Source organism: Aspergillus fischeri, genomic scaffold, assembly GCF_000149645.3.
Source record: "Aspergillus fischeri NRRL 181 1099437636245 genomic scaffold, whole genome shotgun sequence".
Classification (NCBI taxonomy): Eukaryota; Fungi; Ascomycota; class Eurotiomycetes; order Eurotiales; family Aspergillaceae; genus Aspergillus; species Aspergillus fischeri.
Window position 1 is genome coordinate 218529 of NW_001509773.1, and position 15748 is coordinate 234276.

The following is a 15748-nucleotide window of genomic DNA, read 5'->3' on the forward strand; positions in this document are numbered from 1 at the left end:
CTGAGCACGGCGCTAATCAAGTAGGGATTTATTTCATCTTCAAACCAATATCAATCTTGGAATGAGTCGAAAACCCAGAAAACCAACGTCGTGTCCTGCAGTCAAACATACAGCCTGCTCTCAGCAGCTCACACAGCGCACGCCGGAGCTGATATAACCCCACATCGAGCTCCAAGCTCCGAACACTGCCGTGATACCAGTGAAGAGAATCAAAGTCCCATATTGAGTGCTAAAGCCAGTTCCAGCGTTGTTGGTTTGCGAGCCACTCAGCGATCCCTGCTTGATTAGTGCCGTGCTCAGCGGACCACTGATGACATTGCCAATTCCCCGCCCTCCCGCCAGCAAACCAAAGACTAACCCTGTCTCCAAGGAGGTGGAAGAGTCACGCTTGATTTGTTTGATGACACCCGACCAAGTGGAACTGAAACCACCCGCGAAGAATCCATAGAAGATGGAGAACAGAGTGAGCAAAGCAATGCCCGTCTGAGGCGATTCGGACTCCGGAGATGATGCCATGCCCCACAGAAGGAACACGGATAGTGCTGAGCCTATCGAGGAGAAAAGCAGAATATTCGATACTGCGAAACGATCACAAAGCATTCCCATGCTGATACCACCGACAATAGAAGTCGCGTTGAAGAGCGAGACTAGCATTGTGCCCATCGTTCTTGACAGACCAACTGTTGTGGTCGAATACGATGGCAGATACGTGGATGGTAAGAAGTATCCAAAGCTTTGGATGATATTGCCTGCCTGGAGCGTCCAGAAGACGGCCAGGCGGAGGAACCTGAGGTCCAGACGCCGGGCTGATGCAGAAGGCGAGACAGGGATTCGAGGCTTCATGAACGGCAAAGACACTAGGGTAGTAAGCAACTGTGATTCGATGTTAGCACTGGATGCAATCCGACAGTTACAGACGCTACCCAAGTTGGTTCGCCTCCATAGTGTCGCAACAAATGTGCAGTCGGGAACAAAAGGTAGCAATGTACCCGGGCATCATACCGTAGTGACAGTCCAAGCTCTGAAGGTTGTACTAGAACCGAATTTGTGCAAACAAGCATTTGCCGCAAAGGGCAATGCAACACCAGTTACGCTCTTGGCTGCCCACATGATCCCGAGGGCAAGGCCTTTTTTCTGGATGAACCACTGGTCCATATACAGAGATGATGGGCTGAACATGAGCGCATTGCCGATGGCGCACATAATACCCTGAGTTGCAATGAGATGCCATACTTGCTGCGAGAAGGACGATAGAAGCGAGCCGATCACGGTGATACATAGCCCTGTCGGAATGCACCAAGCCTGGAGGTGTGGATACCGCGTCAAAAGTGTAAATGTCACAGGTGATAAGAGGTACAGGAGACCCTATCCGATTGCGTTAGACTATATTGAATCTAATGACATGTGTGTGGTGCCTTTCCAATACAGTTGATGTAGTTCCCACGGTAGCAAGGTCGCCTTTATTGCCCTGTAAGACATCATGCGTGCTGTAGTATTCTTGGAAAATACCGAAAACAGTCGAGAATCCTGGCGTGCCAAATCAGTCGTTGATAAACCCCGGTCATTCGCGCTTAGTACAAACCCCAGACTGGTAGCTGAATGAGACAGCATGACGCCAGCAGTCGCCAGGCAGCTTTGCCTCCATCTGCGGGGGGCAGCGAGGGTTGTTCTATCTCAGACGAAGTCACGTCATGGGAAGAACGACGGGTCGGTATCTCACTCAAAGAGATGATCTCGTGGTCGGTAGAGCTCATGGTTGCCAGGCATCCGTATGTCTGATTAAAATATGGTAAATGGAGAGAATGCCTGAATCCGAACCGTGAAGCATGATGTGAGATGATGTCACGTGGGCAGTTGCCCCTCTCGGGTTGATCCTGGACACACGCAGACGTGTCTAGAGGTACGGGAAGACCAAGGAAAGACAACAGATGAGAATCTGATATTGATACTAGACCACTATATGGTATTCATTATTCCTATTAGATGAGGATTTGATATTGATACTATGGTGATTCAATATTATACTATATAAATATTGAATATCTAGTTGTTGCAGAGATATAAGCAAATAATCATCCTCCATCAGGGCTTAGTGCCCACCATAAGAAACAGTCTGACATACTACCCCGCTCCTGCATGGTTACATAGTGAATAGGGCTAAATCTCTAGCAAAACGGAACTCATATAACTCACTCTCTGTGCTTATGGGGATACTACTTCCAAATCGACCTTCATTATTATCTCTCACCTGACCGACAGGCCCTCTAACACCATTAGTCCATAGCACAATTTTACGAGTCAGTCATACTAGAGTATCAGCAGTTAATACGCACTTCCGGTCAGCTGTTGATAGTTCCTTTATGCAATATGTTCAGCAACTTCTTGCATCTACCATGTCTCCAATATCGGACTTGAAAGCATATATTTTTCGTCTATTTGCCAGCTTCACAGCTACCTGCAACCCAGTCAGCGCTCCAGCAGCTCTTACAGATGAACATCCGAGGCCGCATTTCCGTACGGACAACGACAGTTCAGACACCCTGACCCTCCCAGATGGACGAAACCTCGGTTATGCACAATATGGTTCGCTGACCGGAAGACCTATTTTTTACCTACATGGCCTCCCGGGCTCTCGCCTAGAGGCAGCAGGTTTTCATGAGCTGGGACTAGAATTAGGCGCCCGTGTCATTGCTGTGGACAGACCTGGTATAGGATGGAGTTCACCACACCCCGGTCGAACACTCCTTGATCATCCAAAAGACTTAGAACGCCTCGCGCAGCACCTTGAGTTGGATCATTATAGTGTTTTGGTACGGAGAGAGTATTACTCCTGAGAATGACCGAGACTGTTTGCTAACACCGTTTGCTGCCGCCGCTGGATAGGGAATATCAGGAGGCGGGCCATATGCACTTGCTTGCGCCGCGGCATTACCCTATGAAAAGCTCAAGTGTGTTTCGATTGTCTGCGGCCTAGGGCCGCCTGACATCGGTATGAGTGGAGCAGATTGGGTGCACAGACTTGGATTCCCACTGGGATTTCTCTATGCGCCCCTCAGTGTTGTCCGGTGGTTTTGGAAGCTAGAGGGATCGGGACGCTTAGATCTCAGTGACGAGAGGCGTCTTGAGCTTCTGCTCCAGAAGCCAATCGCTCATGAGAAGGACATTGACTTTATGAAGACGGACTGGCCCCGGTTATCTTTGCGGTCGACTCGAGAAAGCTTCGCACAAGGGTTTCATGGGGTGTGGCAGGATGGTAGGTTGGTGTGCATGGACTATGGTTTTCGATTAGAGGATATTCGTCCTGAACTACCTGTGCAATTATGGTACGGGAAGCTTGATACTTTTGTTCCACCCAATCATGGTGTGCAGATAGCCGCCCGGCTGGGTGGTAGAGCATATCTCAGGCTGGAGGATGAGACACACGCAAGCATTGTGGTGAACCAAATGAGGGAGATATTGGAACATCTAGTTAGAAGCACTTGAGCCGGCCTACATTTCCATATTGATTTTCCGGCATCTTCCCAAACGTGCGTCACAGGATAAGGATCTATATACTGAGGAGCTAACAGATCTAGTAGTTCATCAGAATCAAATTGCATTTTCTTAACAACTTCTGAATCTATTAAGTCCAGAGGAAGCTCAGAAGGTGACAGCAACCTCATTTCTCTAGGAGCGGGTCACTTAGCTTTGCGCACGACGAGGCGGGGCAGATCAATAACAATGTAGATCTGCAAGCCTATTTGAAGACACAGATGACATGTGCATGGCGGTCTCTAGGATAAGTAGAGATAATTTAGTTGTGATATAGCAGGGAATCAGTCATATTTCAGATTTTGCACACCCGTTCCATGAGATAGTCCGGGAACTCCCCTTCCCACCCCAAGAGCAGTAACAAAGAATCCATCACTTTCGCTGATAGGGCGAATGCATAGAGAAAGCTGATCCTCAAACGACCAGTCTCTCTGTCGAAGCCTTATCCGATGACACCCGGACAACAATCTCCGTTTGGATAGTCACTCCATTAGAGCCATCCTGCAGGTCACTCCTGCGACGTCTCTGGTGTGCTCTACTGCTGGCTCTTTTCCACTCATCATCCGTACGCTGCGCCGCCTCCTCCGCTGCAGAGACGGACATGACCACCGCTCCCTTTCTTTGCGTATGTGGTTGGGAATCCAGTTCCAGGCCGGGGTGGCTATTCTTGGACCGACTGTTCGACCAGTATCCACCACTTTGTCCTGTGTCTGTGGATACCATTGACATGAACAGGCGTATCATCGGTGCGAACGTGGCGAGGAGGATGCTGTAGTTCTCTATCCTTTGGGGTGTTAGACCATGCTGCACTAGAAGATTTCGGAAGTATACTTACTTGACCCACAGAATAAAGGGGACAGTGTTATCTGTGGATCGTTAGCATTGCCTCCAACAATATGTCAGCGACAACTCACGTGTAATATCGTTCCGCTCCCCAAGGGTTTTGAGCAACTACTCCATTCCGTCAGCAAGGGAATAATTCCTGTCGACGGCTGCGTACATATGTCTTCACAATAGAGGCAATTCCCGATAGCAGCAACGGCCCGCTGAGGCTAACAGTCTGCCAGATTCGACGAAAGAGCGCCTGTCGTGGCATTCGCCGAATCCGACTGAACAGCGGCTTGTGCTGTGCTGGAGCCGAGTCCGTTGCCCTTATTGTGTAACGCCAGAGTTGGACCGCTGAGAGTGCCGTCAAAAAGAAATCGATCGTCGTGTTGAAGCCTGACCATCCATCAGTACGATATATACTGAAGAAGGCAGCTGGCGTCATACCACCCTGAACGAATCCTATTGTCGTTTGTACTGCCGGTGATTGACAGACCACGGAGCCATCGGCTGGTGGGTTATCCCACATGTAGTGGAAATAGCTGACTCGATTGACCTATTGATACCAGGGAGTTACACCGGTCAGCTATTGTCAGGAACTAGGAGAGGGAGTTCACGTACTGCATGGTAGGGATTGGGGCCGCACTGCACGATAATCTGAACGGCAGTCACCGAGTTTACCACGACCTGTATTGCCATGCATACAATGATGGATAGGCGGATCTGCTTATCAACGCTGCTAAAGCACGTGTAGAGGAAACACATCATGCCGGAGCGGCTCAGCATGGAGGCAGTAACAGCTAGAAGACAGCTGTGAGTTTCTACATCACCCGATAAGGAAGACCACTCACCTAGAGGCTGGGAAATAAACTCGTTCTTCAACGCGAGGTTCCTTTCCGCATCCGACAGGAACCACATGTGCCTCCCGAGACCATTTTCAAAGCTTGTCAATGTGTCAGAAGGATCCGGTGAGGGTTCTGGTCAGAACACCAACCTGCGCTGAATATAGACCATATGCGCGATATCAAACCCATATGCAGCGCCGTACAGAATATCCTCCAAGCCCCATACTCTTTCGGGGGAACTAACACGAGGCAGCATCCATCGAATCCATGTCTTGGTCGTATACCGAAAGGCCAAGGCTAGTCCTGCGACGCCTGTCAAAGCCTGAGCACGATTCTGTCAGTTATCTCTCCTGAGCACAGGGAAGGATAGCAGCAACTAACCCACGCTGCATAGATGTACGGACCAGCTGTTTGACGAATCGCCTTAAGTATCAGTATCACATCTATACATCGCTCTGTGCTTTCTCAACCAAGAGTCAAAGGATAGACACTCACCGTAGTTGGTATCGTTCCCTAATGCAGTGGACATTTTATGGTCACGGCTGAGCAGTGCCTTGAGCGGTGCTATTCACAGGGCAACTGAGGAAATGCATGTTTACAAGAATAGGTAAGTCTTTCCGTGGGATGCCAAATTTCAGTGAACTCCGGACTAGGAGATTCGAGCAAATTTTGAACAGGAAAACGGCTAATAGAGATCCAGCATAGTGAACTCATATGCTTGGCTTTAACCATTATCGCACAAAGAGACAAAGAGACAGTCGAGAGGTGATCTTGAGACATTGTCTGTTGGTACTGCAGGCCAATACTCCTACTCGTCACCAAGTTACTCCTGACTAGCACTGGTGATTACCTCTGGTCCCCACCACGATCATATGCAACAGCTATCAAGACAACGTGTACAAATAGTATCGTAACTATAGAGCAAGGATCATTGAAGCAGCAATAACCAAAACCGGGTAATGTAGACAGACCACGGATGAGAAAATCGTTCCGGAGAGTAGCCCGTCGAGCCTATTCGGGATGGTCCGATAAAATCGACTGATACCCGGAAGATAGCTACGGAGTAATGCCGGGATGGAAAATATCAAGAGAGCAAGCCTCGAGGCAGAAACTTGGAAGCCTCCTTGGCAGTGAGCACTTGTCTGATCAATATACACACGACATCCTCATTGGTGCATGGCATCCACTATGTGCATGGGTCAACGAATCCGTGCCAGTGGTGGAATTAAACTACAGGGATGATGAGCCGCTAAGTAGCACGGTATTCTTAGTGGTCTTAACACTGATTCAGACTTATCTGTTCTAGGGATATGAAGGACAAGGACAGGATCAGGCCACAAGCAAATCCCGATAGTGGGCCCGCTTTAGTTACATAAGAGTTTAGTAGCCCTCAAATCATGCTGCCACAATCAGATCGAATCAATCCCAGACATAAGAGTATACACAAATTCGTTCCCTAATTACAAAAAGGTCCACCAGTTATGGTATTTTGCTGGAGTCGGTTATAGCTGAGAACGCGCTATGACAAATGAGAATCATCTGCAACAGACTTCACCCAGGGAGATATCCACTGCAGTAGTCTGAGAGAGACAAGAATCATAGAGACAGGTAGTTCCATTAATTTTCTATTTTCCGCAGTTGGCAAGTAATATCTATCTAAACAGAGCTTTCCGCCTTCCTCATTTCAACCAAGCCCTCTCCAAACGGCGGATAAGCCTCGAATGTCACCCGAAGCCCAGCCAAGTCCGCCATTTGATGCCATTCGGTCGAACTTCTCTCTCGACCTCCATACAAGGCAATCATGGCAGCGTGCATCTTCGCGTAATTGACATTCTTCGCAAACTCATGAATCAGCAATCGCGATTGAGGAGCCATAGCCTCCGATATCTTCTTCAGCAGGCGCAAAGCTTCCAAGTCTGAGAGATTGTGTAGAATATGCGCCAGATGGTAGATCAGCGCGCCTTTGATCGGTTGGGGACTTTCATCCTTGTAGTTCCATGTAGCCAGGGTAACCCCAGGGATATCTGTGATATCATGATTGAACTCTTGGACGATCAGGTCCGAAGTCTGAAGCTGGGGAAATGCAGCCTTGAAATCGAGAATCATCTCCCCGCGACCTCCGCCGATGTCCACCATGGTCAGCGGAGTAGAAGCATGTGCGTCGTTAAGGACCGATTCCAGATCGTACCCTAGGGCACGGAGACGGTCAGGAGCAGTGTTTGTTTTCATAAACTTGCCCACCATGAAGTGATTGAAACTGTCCATCCGGCCTTCTGCAGCCATGATGGAATAAGTATGTTCCTTTGCGAGCTCCTCTTGGCCCATTGATTTGTAGGCAAACTGAAATGGCGTCTCCTGCTCTTTGAATGGATACTGAAAGTTTTCTGCCTCGAGTTTTCGCATCAGGAATGCACCGGCGAGAAGGGCTTCGGTTGTACTACCAACAGTTAGCAACGGTAAATCCAATGAATAGAAACCAAAATAGGATCAAGCATACAAGTGCACAGCTCCGTGTTGGGCGGACGGAGTGGCAGCCAAATGCTTGGTTATGGCATTGGCACGGTACAGATTCTCTCCGGCAAAATCAACAAAGCCCAAACCGGACATGGCATACAGTGTGTCCTCTAGACGAAGAAGTCAACGTCGATTCGATTCCTCTTGTCTATATGAGGCCATCTCACGAATTAGAAGTAAACCTGGTTGCAGGTGTAACAGGTCAGAGCGGCGCTGTTCATCAGGACAAGGCATGGTACATACATGGTACATCCTGTCTGTTTTTGTCGCTGGACCGGCTTTGGAGGACCGTCAAGACATCTTGTCCGCTCACTGGCTTTTCAAGATCTGCCAAGATATCGAAAAGCTGAAAGCGAACCGCAACAGGAACAAAGCCGAAGGCCGCAGCCTATATAGTCAAGCATCAGTATCGCATACCGGCTTCCGGGGATCTTGGACCGACCGAGGTCACTGTGCTCGCAAGAGCTGCAGCTGCAGCAGGCGAAGACATGGTGCTTGACGGAGGAGAACTAGCGGGTGCTGCTGCAGATGGCTGTGGCATGGAATAGATATCTTTATCACGATCTCGCAGCTTGTGTGGAATTATCCCATTGGTTTTGGCTCCTTCCTGATCCGAAGTATAATTGCACTAGAGGCACATTAAAAGTGCTGGTTGCGCACTAACTTAGCCTAGTTTCAACATTATTAAACCTACAAGGTTGGGTCTACCCGATCCCTGCTGTCACTTTCACGCTACGCAGTACTAGTATTCACTATCAATTTAGTGGGCTGCGCCGTAGATTGCCTGCCCCCATCATAATGACCATTTGCCATGATTGCCCCTCTGGTGATAATCACTTCTGCGGTCGGTTCTAGATCCCATGGAAGACAAACCGGCCGGGACTATTCCTTGCCAAGATAATTAATACGATTTGAGTCGTCCAGGTGGTTGCTTGCGCGAGGCTTTTTATCCTCATGGTGGATGTTATTGGGCAATTCGAACAGCACATTCCTCCGGCCGCGTGGCGTCTCTTGTTGTTAACTGCCTCCTGATAATTTTTCGCTTTCTAGTAATGTGAGTCCTTGTCAGACTTATATCCTATCCTTGTTCTAATTCTGCAGTACAGTTGAGTCCCTTTGAGCATTTGATCTTGCAGCACGTCTCGTCTGCTGTGTTGGTCATCATGAGTGAGTCCAGACTCGAGGACTCAGTCGATGCAGGCGAAAAGCCCCATGTGAGTAAGGATATCACTCAGGCAAAGTTAGAAAGTCACGTCACCGAGATTGATGACGAGGATGGGCGAGATCCTCGGAAATGGAGCCCAAGAAAGAAGCTTCTTGTGTTTATCGCACTCATGTCCAGCTCCATCTTGGCTGATGGGTACGTTGCTGTCTGATTGCATAATCCCTGTGTTATCATATCCTGATCGATCCGAAAACAGAGGAATGACTTGGGGTGCGACATTAATCGTGCCTCAAGCGTTGGAGTGGGGAGTCAGCGTTGATCATTCCGCAACTAGTATGAACTACGGCATGCTGTTACAGGGTGTTGGTGGTCTGATGGCCATACCATTGATAGAGGCATATGGACGGTATGTCTTCACTCAGTCCATCGGCAGAAATGACGTGTACTAACACGACGAATAGTCTCCCGGTATGGCTATGGCCGCAATTCATCACCACGTTCATGGTCCTCGGAGCGACGTTATCCAACAACTATAGCACCTTCACTGCCTTTCGCTCTCTCCAGGGTCTCTTTGGCACGATCCCACAAGTGGTCGGTTTGCCGATTATTCATGATATGTACGAGCCGAAAGGTATGCAAATTTCGAATTCATCCAACCTAATTCAACATGGCCGTAGCTAACAATTGCTTCCAGACTGGCCTCAAATGATCAATATCTGGTAGGATCGAACATTAGCGCATTTACATCGAAATTTACTAACTGGCTTCAGGGGCACTACCTTCCTGATCGGGCCCTTTCTAGGCCCTGCCCTGGCCGGATATATCGGTGCCGGCAGCAATTGGAAGGCCTCGTTTGGCGTCCTGACGGGCTTCTACGCACTGTCGACAATCCTGATCTTTCTCTTCGGATACGAGACTTACTATGCTAGAGGACATCAATGTCAGCGTAATTCGCGCCTGCAGTCAATGTTTGGAATCAAAAATCACAGCCTACCTGTCGGGCGCACTCTGGCCTACTGGACCAAGATCCTTGCCATATACATCTTCAAGTTCCCGCTCCTCCTGACCGGAATCGCAACAATGGTCAACTTTTGCTGGCCAATCGGTGGGTTCTGATTCCGCAACATAAAGGTATATCTGACAGCTGCAAGGTATAACTGTGACCGTTTCCACGTTTGTTGCGCAGCCTCCCTACCTTTTCGACACAGTCCAGTCGGCATCACTGCGGTGGGCCCCAATCATCGGAGGCTTACTTGGTGAGCAGCATCCCCGGATCCCTGATAGAGGTCCTGACTCTGTTAGGATATGCATTTGGCTACTGGTTTAATGGCTGGATTGAGAAATCCCGTCAGCAGAAGTGGCGTCCCGAGTATCGACTGCACGGTGTCTGGGTCGCCATTGGAGTCATGGCTTGTGGACTGCTCACATACGGCATGACCCTGAACTACCATAAGCATTGGATTGGTCTCGCATTTGGCTGGCTAATGGTCGTATTTGGCATGATCTCCAGTACAGTGTGAGTCTGCCTTTACCCACAGTATGACTTGATGAGCTAATTGCTGTATTAAATAGCTCGATCACGGCATACAATCTGGAGAAATATCCCGACCAGTCAACAGTAGTCTCAGCCATCATCAATGCCTGGCGTACAGCCAGTGGCTTCTCTGTCGGATACTTCCAGCCCTCCTGGATTGTGAAAGACGGGACTGCGGCAGTTTTTGGAACACAGGTGGCGGTAGTTGTTGCGGTTCTGATCCTCACAATCACCCCTGTCATAGTCATCGAAGGACGGAAAGCTAAACCCACCATTGGCGAGGCATGATCGAGGGCGGAGATTCTTCTTCGATTCCGTCCATGTTGAGTTGGCTGGCTGGCCCATCAGAAGCCTAAAATATGAGAACGTTTTCCTTTGTTTCTATCTGGAGTCGTAGCACCCAGTAGTCGTGGATGTCGACTTCTCAGAATATATTGAACATATTCCACGTGGAAAGTGAATTATTAGGTGTATTATACCACAAAGCAGCCTGTTCCATACTGTCGCCCATGAAAGCATCATTGAATAGGCTCTCATGGGTATCTTCGATAGACCAGGAAAAGTCGTTCCATCCCCATCCATTTGGGACAGCAGTCGCGCCGTCCATGACAGTGGGCATTTGATAGCCGACCGGACCCTGTAGGAAGGAGGCGGACATATCGACTTGACTCTGAGCTTGAGAAGAAGGAGCCAACGGGGACGACGCTTTCACGTTGGTCGCAGTCGACTGTGTGGACTTCACATTGCGACGGATGTGCAGCCTCCCGAGTAGAGGAACTTGCAAGGTCAGTGTCTGCTCAGAGGCAGTATTTTCTTCCTGTCGTAGAAGCCGATTAAGGGCACAGAGCGTATCAAAGGCTTGTTCAGCAAACTCAAAGCCCGTGGGGTCCTTGGATCTTTGCCCCATAATCTTGATTACTTCGGCAATCACGCCCTGAATTTGACTGGTGTCGACATGAAAGCTACGCCGGTCCGTCGGGAAGGTGTTGCGGGACAAGAGCAAGAGAACCGCTGTAGCTGTGAAAGCCTGCAAGTCTATTACTCGTCCGACGAACACACCTGGAGGCAGTTTGCGTCTGAGGAAGATATAGCGCCTTGCCACGGCAGCGCAAGCGTCCATGCATGGTAGCCGACTGTATAGATACTCCTCTCGCGAATCTTGACGCAATGCCATAGGAATGTATACTCTCATCAAGATTGTATAGTGAAAGAACTGTACTAGGTGGGTGGCGGTGACCGGGGATGCCTCGTTGACAAGCCACCATGTGCTAGGCGTCTGAGCAGCAAGGGTGCCCAGGTCCCGAGCCATCTCCAGAGCAGTCATGTGGAGTTCTGGTGCGGGTCCCTGAATGGCACTAGATTCATCTATCTCGTGTATTCGAACGGCGATATGCAGCAACTTCGTGACATATATGTCAGGCTGAACAACGCCGTCGACGATAAGTCGTAGACTGGGTGAGGGTTGGTAGCGCCGAGTGTCAGGTGGGAGATTCAAAATCATTCCGGACAGTCTCTCAATGTTGCAGAGCAATTCCCAAAGTTGGGCCATGCGGTAAGAATGCTGGTCATCGGTTCCGCTGATCTTGTCGAGCCGAACTGCCTGATGTATTCGAGGCAAGCCCATCAGTTCTGCAATGGCGATGAGCCGCCGTATTGTCAACCACGACTTCTGTAAGTTTCCTAGCCCGAGGTGACTACAGAATTAGCATGTGTTCATCTCGCTCGATCGAGTCATAGATGCGAATCTCACAGTCGGGCAAAATGTACGGCCATTGCAAGTCCTTCTCCCGTTGCAAGCAATCGATCATGGCACAATAGCGTACTCTCCATGGTATTTATAATTTTGCGACAAAGGTCAGACCGCTTCTGGCATTTCCTGAGCTGATCTTCGCGATTTTCGGTCTGTTGCGGAAGTTGTTGGGCCATGATCGCCAGCGCTAGGAGCCACGATGCCAGAGTAAGGATGTTCACATCAGGACTACACATCTCCTCGTACCTGACGACGAGATCTTGCTGTGAGACAACTGTGCAGGGTTGCGGTAAAAGGGTATGTAGCATGGTCAGCCAATCAAATGAGGATCCTGCAATCTCGATCACCTCATCCTTTGGGGGGATTAGACTCTGCAGACGAGGCCTCACGAGACGCGAGAAGTGTGTGGAGACTTTTCCCTGCGCTTTGTTCTCATTTTGCGAGGTGTCAAAACTGAGCCAGTCATTCTGGAAGAGTGAGCGTAGATGGGATGGACGATCTGTCATGGGAAAATCCGACCCGCTACTTTCGGCATCGGACTCTTGCGCATCAGGAGCTTGAACAGTGTCAGAGTATATTACTCGAGACGGTTTGCTCCCAAGCTTGACTTCAAGGCTGTTGACAATTTTCGTGAGCTGAGTGACCTGAAATTCCAGCTGTGTAATCCTTTGTCGAGACGAGAACCGTGCTCGAGAGGACCTCAGTCTGGTCGGAAGCTGGGCAACACAGGCCGAACCTCGCTCTTCACATTGCCGACAGGACTTAGCATCTTCGGAGATTCGGACGCATCGAACTTTACGCCGTCTGCCTGCCTTGTTGATTAAATAGATGAAACCTGGATGATGTTGTCTCATGGTCGCTTACACTCTGTGCAGCTTTTCGTTCCTTTCCGCAGCGCGGTGAGATCGCTTTGAGGACTCGACATTGCCGAAATGACTGGCTTCTATTACTGTTTGTGATAAATCATCGGGAAATACTGAGACATAATTTCCTCGGAGCGTTATCTCCGAGATGATGTAGCGGAAAATAGGGAGATGGGGAGCTGAAGAGGCAAGAGTCTTGTTCGGTCGCGGACGAAATTTTGGGCCGCCGACGAAAAGTGCGAGCCGATGGCGCCGCCCCTGTCACCTGATTGGCTTCTCTTTCTGTCATCCCAAAGGACCTCTCCACGCAAAGTCCAACTAGATTGTTGGCAATAGGGGTTTATTACGAGCTGGCTGGGAGCTAAGCAATGGATAATGACCATCATTCACGTTGTCGGCGCCCAACTCGCCGACCACCGATCCCGGTCCTCGATGGGCATCTGGAGCCATGTATATATTATAGCGTGATGGGGACACTGCTTGGGCATAAAGTCTCAACATCAAATCTTACCAAAGTCAGGGCACCATATCGATGAGACAGTATCCATGATGCTTGACAAACGAGGAGGGCCGTATGCGTCGCCCAACGCTGGACTTGGGGGTTTACCCAGTGTCATCCCCGACATCCCCATCTGTGCCGTCTTCCTCGCCCTCTACATCGGATTTGCAGCTACAAACATGACCATCCTGCAGATAAATCGTCGCAGAAGCCACAAGTTCCTTATGTCGGGAATGCTATTTGGCTTTTGTATGGCACGGATCACTACCCTAGTCTTGCGCATCGTCTGGGCCAATCGACAGCATAACGTCCGACTCGCCATTGCCGCCAATATCTTTGTCAACGCTGGTGTGCTCCTAGTATACATCATCAACTTGCTTCTCGCACAGCGTATCCTCCGAGCGAAGCAGCCTCGAATCGGTTGGAATCCCATTTTGCGGGTTGCCTACAAGATCCTTTACGCCCTCGTCGCTGCAGCCTTGATCATGGTCATCACGGCTACTGTTGTCAGCGTTTATACCCTCGACAGGCATACGCAGTCGCAATGCCGCGATGTCCAACTGGCAGCCATAACCCTTCTTCTCGTCATTACCTGTCTTCCTATCCTGCATCTCCTCGTTGCGTTTTTGTTCGCACGATCCGACCAGGAGGAATCCTTCGGGAAAGGGAGCATGGCCAGCAAAGCCGTCATCGTGATCCTATCGTCTGCGCTGTGCATCCTTATCGCGGGCTTCAAGGCTGGCGCAAACTGGAGTACACCTCGACCGGTCACCAACCCCGCCTGGTTCGATTCCAAGGCCCCCTTTTACGTGTTCAACTTTGTCCTCGAGATCCTTATCCTTTGCCTTTTGACCTTCAGTCGGATCGACAAGCGATTCCATATCCCAAATGGATCTACAAAGCCGGGTGACTATACTCGTCTCGGACTGCAGTTGGATAAAGGAGAGGAAATGGATCGGGCTGCCGCTTCTGTTGAGACGAAGAATAGCGCATAACTGCCATGAAGCGGATGTCAGAAATGGTTAGATGGGTCAATAGAGTGAACAGTACTAAAAGTTGTAATATTAGAGCTTTAACAACATCTCATATTAATACTGATGATAACGAAGAATGTAATGAGGATGCATCCACCACATATCGGACTTTCTTCAAACAAATTTAATGAATCAAAGACTTTGCCTGAACTGCATAGTGCTAAGCAATAAGGACCGTCCGGTTCAATGTCTCCATAAATGGGAAAGGGCCAGCCTGCGGGATCTAGTCAGCACCACTCGCCCCATCGATCAAAAATTGAGGCAACTTACACCAACCAAGGAAACATGAGCAATATTGAGCTGCGCCGTCCCTTTTCCAATAGATTCGGGAATATTCACGCTGAAGTTCTGATAAGGCGGCAGGCCGGATTCATGATACTCTGGCTTGAAGGGACCGTTATATAAAATAGTGCCCATGACATCTTCTGAAGAATAACACTTGGAGTCCGCGCAAGAAGATAGGCCGATCGCAACGGCTATTTCCTGAGACCCGGTGAGGGAATTCTAGAAACCATCTACTCAGCTCTATTCTTTTGCTGGGGGCTGTCAGAAACATACCGGTCTTTGAATCTGTACCACAGTCGAACTCCCAGGAGCCAAGTTCTCTCCTTCGGCGGGCAAACCGATGGCGACATTTTGGGCAGACACAGTCGCCGCAAGGAATAGAAGGAAGTAAGGGACCTTCATGGCGAAAAATAGCAATTCCACGGAATCTCGCGTGCTGAGGTTAAAGCGACAATGATTTGTTGTTCCTGCTAGATCAGTCTGAAGAGGCTGGGTTGTTGATGGTTCTTATAGTCCGCAGGACATCCTGTCGTCAAATTTGCGTATACATCCAAGCATCGAAGATGCAAAAATAAAAGGGAGATCATTCGATGAGTTCCAGTAGGTCTCACAATTTGAGGCCTCCTGCAAAGCTACCTTGCACAGCAGGTGTCCCAATTGGGCAACCTATGGTGAAGATCCGACAACATGAGATCACTCCCTTTCATCGACAGGGTCACGTGGTCTATGATGTCTTGATCACCGAATGATGTTGCTGTCTTTCATTGATCAGCTCAGCTATAATAATGATACAGGTGGCCTAATGTCAGCGGGAAGATGGCCGTTATAAATAGGGTCCAATTCAGAGATTGGCTCTGAGACATGCACCAGCAGATGACAGAGGAAGCGTATCACAATCTGATT

The 15748-nt window shown here is 49.4% G+C and overlaps 7 protein-coding genes across 7 annotated transcripts; 2 read left to right on the forward strand and 5 right to left on the reverse strand.

Annotated features, from left to right (window-relative positions):
• Nucleotides 1–120: 120 nt before the first annotated feature.
• NFIA_102030 (putative MFS monocarboxylate transporter) lies at nt 121–1754 on the reverse strand (the record flags this gene model as incomplete). Its single annotated transcript, XM_001266615.1, has 3 exons — nt 121–873; nt 1003–1365; nt 1590–1754. The coding sequence occupies 3 exons, from the start codon at nt 1752–1754 to the stop codon at nt 121–123; spliced, it is 1281 nt and encodes a 426-aa protein (XP_001266616.1).
• A 2829-nt stretch (nt 1755–4583) lies between these two features.
• On the reverse strand, nt 4584–5730 carry NFIA_102040 (uncharacterized protein; the record flags this gene model as incomplete). Its single annotated transcript, XM_001266616.1, has 6 exons — nt 4584–4682; nt 4853–4912; nt 4978–5299; nt 5351–5523; nt 5583–5608; nt 5697–5730. 6 exons carry the CDS (start codon nt 5728–5730, stop codon nt 4584–4586), a joined length of 714 nt encoding a protein of 237 aa, XP_001266617.1.
• Nucleotides 5731–6857: 1127 nt separating this feature from the next.
• NFIA_102050 (putative O-methyltransferase) lies at nt 6858–8205 on the reverse strand (the record flags this gene model as incomplete). The annotated part of the gene is made up of 5 exons (XM_001266617.1): nt 6858–7638; nt 7699–7825; nt 7883–7897; nt 7959–8103; nt 8158–8205. The coding sequence occupies 5 exons, from the start codon at nt 8203–8205 to the stop codon at nt 6858–6860; spliced, it is 1116 nt and encodes a 371-aa protein (XP_001266618.1).
• Nucleotides 8206–8878: 673 nt separating this feature from the next.
• Nucleotides 8879–10702, forward strand: NFIA_102060 (putative MFS transporter; the record flags this gene model as incomplete). Its single annotated transcript, XM_001266618.1, has 8 exons — nt 8879–9075; nt 9137–9286; nt 9342–9511; nt 9575–9599; nt 9651–9985; nt 10032–10136; nt 10183–10396; nt 10453–10702. The coding sequence occupies 8 exons, from the start codon at nt 8879–8881 to the stop codon at nt 10700–10702; spliced, it is 1446 nt and encodes a 481-aa protein (XP_001266619.1).
• A 136-nt stretch (nt 10703–10838) lies between these two features.
• NFIA_102070 (transcription factor domain-containing protein) lies at nt 10839–12670 on the reverse strand (the record flags this gene model as incomplete). The annotated part of the gene is made up of 2 exons (XM_001266619.1): nt 10839–12108; nt 12165–12670. 2 exons carry the CDS (start codon nt 12668–12670, stop codon nt 10839–10841), a joined length of 1776 nt encoding a protein of 591 aa, XP_001266620.1.
• A 906-nt stretch (nt 12671–13576) lies between these two features.
• On the forward strand, nt 13577–14521 carry NFIA_102080 (uncharacterized protein; the record flags this gene model as incomplete). The annotated part of the gene is made up of 1 exon (XM_001266620.1): nt 13577–14521. One exon carries the CDS (start codon nt 13577–13579, stop codon nt 14519–14521), a length of 945 nt encoding a protein of 314 aa, XP_001266621.1.
• Nucleotides 14522–14720: 199 nt separating this feature from the next.
• Nucleotides 14721–15247, reverse strand: NFIA_102090 (uncharacterized protein; the record flags this gene model as incomplete). The annotated part of the gene is made up of 3 exons (XM_001266621.1): nt 14721–14774; nt 14831–15064; nt 15119–15247. The coding sequence occupies 3 exons, from the start codon at nt 15245–15247 to the stop codon at nt 14721–14723; spliced, it is 417 nt and encodes a 138-aa protein (XP_001266622.1).
• Between the last annotated feature and the right edge of the window lie 501 nt (nt 15248–15748).